The sequence below is a fragment of the Nestor notabilis genome, unplaced genomic scaffold (assembly GCF_000696875.1).
Source record: "Nestor notabilis isolate BGI_N333 unplaced genomic scaffold, ASM69687v1 scaffold14031, whole genome shotgun sequence".
In the NCBI taxonomy this organism is placed as follows: Eukaryota; Metazoa; Chordata; class Aves; order Psittaciformes; family Psittacidae; genus Nestor; species Nestor notabilis.
In genome coordinates this window covers 624-9,601 of record NW_009913473.1, presented here as the reverse complement: position 1 = coordinate 9,601, position 8,978 = coordinate 624, and the positions used below count along the sequence as shown (strand labels likewise).

At 53.9% G+C, this 8,978-nt stretch overlaps 1 protein-coding gene across 1 annotated transcript in view; it reads left to right on the top strand.

Annotated features, from left to right (window-relative positions):
- Positions 1–6,352, top strand: part of TRIP4 (thyroid hormone receptor interactor 4) — a gene marked incomplete at its 5' end in the record, with an annotated part of 29,496 nt that extends 23,144 nt beyond the window's left edge. The window contains 2 exons of the mRNA XM_010023223.1: positions 1,709–1,811; positions 6,285–6,352. Coding sequence (XP_010021525.1) covers positions 1,709–1,811; positions 6,285–6,352 — 171 coding nt within the window. The remainder of the gene's footprint in view (positions 1–1,708; positions 1,812–6,284) is intronic.
- Positions 6,353–8,978: the final 2,626 nt, after the last annotated feature.

The window sequence follows — 8,978 nt, the reverse complement described above, 5'->3', positions numbered from 1 at the left end:
CCCGGCAGATGGGAAATGAAAATCCTTGGCACTGGCATGGAGCAATGGAAGCAAGTCAAGTAGCGTGGCTCAATAAAAAGAGAGGAAGAAGCCTGTCCAACCCCGGATGGGTACAGGAGGGCAGCCACAGGCGATGCTCCCTGGCATGGGCATTGTACAGAGCAGCACGTACATCTCTCTTGCTTGGTGAACAGATCTTACACGCTGTTGTAAAATGAGAGGGGCTGGAAATGCTTTCCCCACTTGATCCAATCCGGTGTCAGGCTTCTGTAAATCTTCCCCAACCGCTGGCAAAGCTGCCAAACCCTGCTACAGTGCGGGGCGAGCGGGTCGCTCCCTGCTTCCCTCTCCATGCCCAGCTGTTCCAGGGCAAATCCAAACTCATCTTGGCAGGTCGGTGAGAGCTTTTCAAACACTCAGCCTTGGAGTCATTTGTTAGTAACAAATGGGGGATTTGCCAGGACACGCTGCTCCATCTGGTCTGGCATCCTGTCCCCTACAGCAGCCTTGACGGATCTGCTTGAGGAAGGCAGGGGAGCAAAAAGAAATAGAAGGCAGTTTTCCCATGGAAGGAAAACCACTTCTGCAGTCTGCTGGGACAACATTTCCTGGGCTGCAGCACCTTTGTGGCATGCCCTCGCCTCTGTGCTGACAGTGCAAGGGCTGCAGCTAATGGAGAATCCCAGTAGTGGTTGGTACATACATTTTCTATTACTGTTCTGCATTTCACTTCTGACCACCGGTGAGGCTGAGCTGCATTCAGACAGGACTTGGGTGGACTTCCCTTGATGAGTGGTTTCCTTCTCCTTTTTCCTCCCATGGTTAATGAGAGAAACAATGTGTTTATGCTCTTCCTATAAAATTCCCCCATGTCTTCATCGCAGTGAAATCTCTCTGCAGGCTCTGAGCACAGAGCCAGCCCTGCACGGGAACAGCCAGCTTCTCCAAGCCATTGCCTTAGCAAGTTGCAAGTGTTTTCTATTGCTCAGCCTTTAGATGCAGCCAAATCTCAAGGGCTGCATGTCCCACCACAGGACGGTGCGTGCTCTCCAAATCTTGTGTTTGGACCAAGCTTTGAGGGGAAGAGATGGGGATGTAACCGTAGCTCCAACAGCTGCTTCAGTAGAAGAGGCGCCCACCTCTTTGGGTTTGCCAGGCTGTTCTGCTTGAGGTGCTGGTGTGCTGCTGGTGACCGACTGGGGTTGAGCAAGGGTATCCACATCCCCAGCCAGCTGAATCTGGGAATGCATCATGCTCAAAATGGGTCTCATGCTTGTCCCAGCGTGAAGCAGGCAGTGAGCAGGCAAGCTTGGGAGGGCAGGGCCCTGACTGCCTCTCTGTTGACACTCCACACTTTAGATCAGCTTAAGCTCAGTGTGAAGCCACTCCTTTGAGGCAGAGAAGCACAGGTCTGTGCTAAAGGGGGCTAAGGAGGGTTGGGGAGCACACAGGGAAGTGGCTTGGGAACAGGTCTGGAAAGGGAGCAAGATCTGGCAGAGGTGCAATGAGAAGAGGTGTAGCAAGAAGCTCGCTGGAATTGTTGGGTTTATTTTTCATTTTAAGTTACTGAACTGGTTTAGTCTGAGCTGCTACAGCCCAGATACAATCCACTTCTTAAAATTTCCCTGCTCCTGACCACCGAGCTCTTTTTGCACCACAGCAGCCAGCCTGACTCGGTTCTCTGTGTGTGTGTGTCTGTGTTTCACAGTATCCGGATCTGAGCCAGGAGTCTGGGTCTCCATTTGTCTTTATCTGCAATAATCCCCAGGAGATGGTTGTGAAGTTTCCCATCAAAGGAAAACCCAAAATCTGTAAGTAGTAAAGTTTCCACAGATGCCCCCCTTGGCCTTTCGTGCCTGCTCTCATCACCACCTCTGCTTGCCTTTACCAGATGAGTTTGCAACCTTTGCCCTGTGCTCTTTGATCTGTAGGTGTTTGTTTAATGACTCAAATATGTCTGTAATATTTTTTTTTGTCTTCATCTCCCCTTTCCCCAGATGTTGCTTCCTTCCAAATACATGCCTCTTCCTGCCTCTGCAAACACTCGGGAGGCAAAGGGCTGCATGGCTGCCGCCGAGCCACTCCTGGCATCAGCCTGGGTCAGGATATGCACTGGTGCGGCGATGCTCGGGTCCTTGCTTCTTGCCTGTGGTTCAGAATTACCCTCTTGCCCATGAGGACAGTGAGGGGTCGAAGCAGCAGAGCTGCAGAGCCAGCTGGATGTTGTCCATCCGGCAGGATGGGCTGTCCTGGCAGGGCGCGCAGGGAAGCGCTGCAGCATCTGTCCACGCACTGCTTGCCAGTGCCGTTAGTCCCTTTTATGAGGCACCAGCCCCTCTGCAGGCTGCCAGTTGTTCCTGCCCGCTGCCATAGAGAGGATGGAGGATGGATACAGCAGCTGGGGAGCTGCAGTCAGCTCTGGCCTGGTGAGCAGCCTCCCCAGTACACAGCCTGGGGAAGGCACCGTGTTCGCTTTCAGGGGATGTTAAAAATTAATTTGATGGTCTAAAAGCAGCATAAGCAGAAAGATTCTTGTCTGTTGTTTAGCAGAGCCCACAACTGGGTTTTCTCTCTAGTTTGCGGTGTTTCTCTGAGAGTAGTTACCTAGTGGTGCAGAAACTGCAGGATTTCTCAGGACCAATTAATAAAGGCTTTTGAAGGGTTATTTCTGTTGGGTTTAAGGGAGTTTTTGCCCTCTCCACTCAGAGAAGCCCCATTCTCCAATGGCTCTGGTCTCACCCTGGGTATTGGGAGTATTCCTGCCCTGAGTGGTGCAAAGTGATTTGGTTTCTCCCCTGCCTTTTGTACCAACAATTGGGAGGTGGGTTCAGCTGATGGCAGTAATGATGCTGGTGAGCTGCAGCGCTTGGATCTTGCTCGCAGCACTGTCCTCCCCCAGGGGTGGGTCTTCCCCAGCAGCCATGAGCAGGCAGGTTATTTAGGATGCAGATGTCTTTGCTGCGGTTGAACAGCCTTGTCGCTGTTGCTGGAGCAGCCACTGCATCCTTTATTTCTCTTGGCTTAATCTCCATGCTTTCGTAGAGACTCACAAGCCCCTTCACTACCACATCTGCCTTCCCCCAGCTGTGGTTCGGAGCAGAGCTGCTGGCGGTGGCTGGTGGGGAAGCTGCTGCATGGGGTGAGTGCAGGGCTCTGCACGCCTGCCTCGCCGGGTGCAGGTGCTGCCAGTCCCCTCCCCATCTGTCACATCGTCTCCTTTGTATTGTGACACTTTCCTGCTTGGAGAAGGATCAGTCTAACAGCCTGGAAGGAAGCCGGCTGTGCTGTGCTGTGCCTGCTCCTCGTGCTGGCCCTGCCTTTCCTGCCCTCCATCCCAACAGGACCTGTCACGAGAGCAGCGGCAGGGGAGACTGTGGAGTTGCACGTTCAGCTCCCGGAGGGGACATCATCCATCTGGGTGATGTTTGTGACAGCCTAGGGAAGGAGCAGGGCATCCTTTGACCTTTCACTGGGGTAAGGCACTGCTTTAATAGGAGCTGGCATTACATCTGAGATGGTCAAAAGCTTAAATCTCCAAGTTGGGAGCAGAGAGGGGGAAGGTGCTGGCTCAGGTCCCCACCTAAGCTTGCCGGCTGCCCCGGTCTTGAAGCCTGGCTCAAGCCATGACAAAATGCCAGTTTGTCTTGTTGGGAAGCCAGATTGGTTTTCCTTGCCAGATAACATCATGGACCTCGCCATGATGACATCGAAATGCTTCTTCGTTGCAAATGAGTTTTTTCTAACAGCCCAGGGATGGGAAAAAAAGGGAACATAGCCTGACTTTTTGCTGTCAGGGTTATTGTTTGTGTGGAGGGGATGGGCACTGTGTTTGTGTTGCATCTGGGAGCACTGCTCACCCCAAACACGTTCCCGCTTCGCTGTAGTGCGTGAGGACAAAGCTCTCTGGTGGTTCTTGTGGGAGATTTCCTTGGGTCTCAGCAAAGCTTCCCTGAAGCCTCCCTTGTGCATTGCTCCAAAATCTCCCTCCAGCAGCCAGTGGCTGGAGGAATGCAGAGAAGCAGGCGAAGGGACGCACCATAGTGCAAGGTGAGAGTCCTCAAATCATTGAGTGAAAGAGAAGGGGACCTTGGGGCTGGTGCCTTAATGTTAGCCTTTTCCTAAAGGTTCCTGTGTGGTGTTTTATGTTCAGCAGCTGGTAGAGCTGAGGAGCCTCCTGATCACTTTTGGGGTGCAGGAGGAACAGGCAGGCATGTTAAATGTGAAGCCTGTGAACCCTGGAGGTGACACAGTGTTGGAGGGGGAGACCAGAGCATGGAGCGAGTGTGAACTCACTGCCTTTCTCCTGCCAACAACCCCATGGCTTGGTGACGCGATGGTCCAACACGTGCTTCTGGACAGTCTGGCCATGCCAGCTCCCTGCTGGCTGCTGATCTCCCAGGCCTCACACTCCAGGGAATGCCCCATTTCACTCTTTTGCTTGGCCTCAGTTTTCATTTTCTCATTTGTGATGATGGAAGAGTTTTGCAGGCAGCCTTTTGTGTCCCTTGGGCTGCAGGTTGGCACCTGCTGCACCAAGGCATTGGCAGCATCTGGTTCCTGCCCCCAATTTCAACCTGATCTGTTTGTGGATCTGTGGCACGGTGACTTGCTCATGCTTTATGTTTTGCATGTGTTACAGTTTTGGTGCATTGAACTTCCCTCTCGAGCTCAGACAGGAGCAAGGCTGGCCCAGAACTCGAGCTGAAGGAGGAGGACTGATTTAGGGGAGGTTGTGTTGACCTGATAGGATTTGGTTTGAAGGGAAGGTGATGGTCCCTGGCTCGTTTGGAGCCATCTTCTCTGGACAAGCACCTGCTTCTCATGGCATACGGGCATTTACCAGCAGGTTTTGGTGCAGTGGCCAAAGTGGGACCGGTTTGGATCTGGACCCCACCAGAGATGAGATCTGTTGTGTGCTGTAGCTGTGTCGGAGCAACACAGCTCTTCCAGGAACTCCATGGGCTGTGCTTCACCCACAGGATGACAGAAGGCTTGATTCCCGAGAGGGATGATGCTAAGGGACTTGGGTAAAGTGCTGCCACCTCTGGCTCCATCCACATCACTGGGATTTCACTGGAATGGGCTCTGTCTGTCCATGTCCTTGATCCCTTTGCCTCCTCTTCTCATGGTGTGACCACAGTGGACCCCTGTGACCCTGCCAAAGGATGCAGGGGATGCTCCCCAGGGACTGGGGCTGCCCTTCCCAGCTCAGATTGGGCTCTGCAGTTTTTGCTGCCAGCTTCTGCAATGCTTTGGAGCCCCGTTCCTGCTCCCAGCTACAGGGAGAGGTGGGACAAGGCTGGCATTTGGAAGATGGGAAGATGCAGGGAAGTTCCCAGGGAAATGTGGCATTAGAGGAGGTGACAGGCACTGGCTGGTGGCAAAGCCTCTCCAGGAGGCTGGCTCTTTGCCGTGCTGCCTCGCTTAAGGTCACCTTCCCTTTCTTCTCTCCCTTCTGGAGCAGGGAGCTTTGCCTGGGAGAGTGGGAGCATCCTTCCTTTTTTATAGTCTGGTAGAGGGGACAGGGATGCTCCTCTGCGGCAGCGCATCACCTTTGCGGCTTGCTCACCATGCCTGGCTTTTAGCTTCTTCACAGGGACTGCCCAAATCCCATGTTCGAGTGTCCTGCTCCTCTCCCAGTTGGGAAGCTGGCAGCAAAGCCACCAAGGGCTGTGAAGGATGAGGGGAAGCAAAGTTTCATCTTGGTCCCACTGGAGCACCCAGAATGCTGCCCAGTGGCAAAGGCAGCATGGCCCTCCCAACTGGTGGCCTTGATGGACACCAGCCCGGTGCTTGGCAGCACAGTGTGTGCCACAATGCATCAGCATCCCCAAGCTGAGGGTCTATCGTCCCCAAGCCCAGCTTTCTGCCATGCCGCGGAGAAGCACATCCCTGACATGGTGCTTGACAGTCCCCCGTCTCCTTCGAACGTGTTGACATGCATCCTGTGGGCAAGCAAAGGGATCAGTTTCCCGCTGGTAGTGGCAGGCGAGTGCTGGATGTTAATTTCCTCTCCTCCCTGCTGCATTTCCTTCACTCTGGCATCTCTTTCCGAGCCGGACATGCTTGCCCCCGGCTCCCCGGGCAGGCAGTGTCTTGCCTGCAGAGGGAGGCCATGGTGGCTGGGAACGCCTGGCTCCTCAAGCAGGATAATTGGATGTGACAGGAACACACTAAGTAGGAGACCTCGCTGCCTCCAGCTGATTTGCATTGCAAATGGCATTTACAAATAAAGAGTGATGAGGGTTTGTTGGGTTTCTTTTTTTTTAATCCCCTCTATACAGGGAAGCTTGATGCAAAGATCCATCAGGGAGCGAAGAAGGGGTTAATGAAGCAGAAGGCGACGGGCTGAGCCGCGGGGAACAGTGCCTCATTCCCAGCCAGCATCTGAAGAGTGCCAGGATGGTTCTTGACTCCCGAAAGCAGGTGCAAGACTGATCCTGGAGTGCTTTTAGGTATTGCTTTATCCACTGTATTCCAAAAGCATTAAAAGAGGTGTTTTCACCCAGCTCTTCCTCAACAGCCTTGTGCTTCCCGGGAAGTCGTCGTGGGCTGAGATCAAGGGTAGGTGGGAGATGGAGCTTGGCAGGATGGGATTCAATCACGTTCTGGCATCTCCCAGGACTGGTGAGGGGAGCTCGCAGCAGGAGGTAGGTCCATCCTGGCTTTGGCAGAGCCTCCTTTCCAAAATGTCCCTCTCTCCTGTGAGATTAATTTCTTCTTTTTCTTTAATCCTTCACATTCAGCATCTCTCCACATTCTCCGTGCTCATTCCACAGTTGTATTCACTGGGCTGTGAGCCTTTCATGCCATGTTGCTCCAGGCTCTGTCTCACCATGGTCTAAGTCCTCCTCCTCATTCCCCACATCCCACCCTGCTCCGGACGGCACAGAGCAATCTCTGAGCGTTTCCAACATCCCTCCTCCTCCTCCCTGGGTACATGCAGGGAGCAGAGCAGGGCCACCAGCTCCGCTGATGGGTATGGTCACTGGTTGCAGGTTGTGCCAGGCCTCTGCCTCAGTTCATGTTGCTGCCCCATCAGAGAGGAGGAGGAGGAGGGTGCAGAGGCTTTGTGCCAGCTTCCTGTGCCCCTGAATGCTGGGTGCTGGAGCTGCCATAAGTGCTGCCATTTGCCTTGGCTCCTTCTGCTGCATGTGGGATCTTGGAGGTGCTGGAGGTGCTGGATCTGGATTCAACCCATGTCATTCCTTGTTTGGAAAACCCTTGTGGGTGTTTCCGCTTGGTGCAGAGGTTCTGGTATGGGAGCTGCTGGTTGGCGTGGCAGATGGAGATGGGCTTGGGCTGCTGCTTTCCTCCATCCACCAGCCTGGCCCTGTCCCTGTCCCCTCAGTATCACCCCATTCAGCTGTGCTGGGTCTCCTGGTGACTTCCCTGCACTTTTTTCTCTTTTTGTATCATGGAGGCGTTCCTCTCTTGGGTGGTTGTGCCTTGAGAGCGAGGGAAATCACAGAATTACGGAAATCCAGGTTGGAAGGGGCCTCAAGGATCATCTGGTCCAACCTTTCTAGGCAAAGCATGACCAAGACTAGCACCCTGTCCAGCTGAATCTTCAAAGTGTCCAATCTGGGAATCCACCACTTCCCTGGGGAGATTATTCCAATGGCTGGTTGTTCTCATTGTGAGAAATGAGAACCCTCTTGCGTCCAGTTGGAATCTCCCCAGGAGGAACTTGTGCCCATCACCCCTTGTCTTTTCCATGTGCATCCTTGTAAAAAGGGAGTCTCCGTTTTCTTTGGAACACGGTGATAAGGTCTCTCCTGAGCAGCCTTTTCTCCAGGCTGAACAAGCCCAGCTCTCTCAGCCTTTCCTCACATGTTGCCCAGTTTTTGGATCATCTTTGTGGCCTGAGAAGTGATGAGTAGAGTGGGAGAGTGGGACAATGACACCTTTATAAACAAGGTGATGCCTTTGTTGATGTTCCCCAGCACCCTGTTGGTTTTCTTTCCTGCAGCTGCACACTGTCCACTCCTGTTGAGCTTGTGCCCCACAGGAGCCCCAGGTCCCTTCCCACAGAGCTGCTCCCAGCCAGGCAGATCCCGGCCTGTGCCGCACTCTTGTCACTTGTCCTTGTTGAGCTCCATGATGTTCTCGTTAGCCCACACTTCCAGCTTATCCAGGTCATCCTGCAGGTGCATCTCCCTGCCAAAGTGGCCACTTCCCACTCAGTTTGGGTACATTTGATCCCACTTTCCAGATCATTTGTGAAGACGCTGAACAGCGCTGGGCCCAATATCGATCCCTGGGGGACCCCACTGGTGACAGGCCCCCAGAAGGAGAAGGAGCTGTTCACCACCACACTCTGGGTGCCCATCAGGAAGTTGCCCTCCCACTGCACAGACCACTTGTCTAGAGCGTAACACATCAGTTTCTCTAGGAGGAGGCTGTGGGAAATGCATCAAAAGCCTGGGAGAAGTCCAGACAGCGTCCACCGCTTGCCCTGGGTCATCCGAGGAGTTACTTCATGGCAGGAGGTAATCAGGTTTGTCACACACAGTGTGCCTTGGTGAATCCGTGTTGCCATTTCCCAGTAACGTGCTTCATGAAGAAATGCACAAATGGTGGCAGTGCCCAAGAGGAGCTGGAGAGGGCCAGAAGTCCTGGGGCAGCATCCCGGCTCTTGGTGCCATGGGGAGAAGGAGGCAGGAGGGGACTTGGCGGCTGAGTGGGAGAGGCAGTTTTGCTTTGCTGAGCGGCTGGCAGCTCCCTGGAGCATCTGCTGGAGGAGCCACCCTGAAGGCAGCACTTTTGGGACCAAGGTGGGGGAGATGCTCCTCCAGGCACAGAGAAGGAGCATCAAGTTATGTGGGGGCCAGTGTCTTCCTCAAAACATCACTGATGTCTCACCAGCATGGCCTGGGATGAGCAGGAAGCTTGGGACACCAAGGGAGGATGTGCTCAGCACCCAGGCTGGGCCACATGTGCTGTAGCCCTGGCGTTTCCAGCTCCTGCTCCTTATC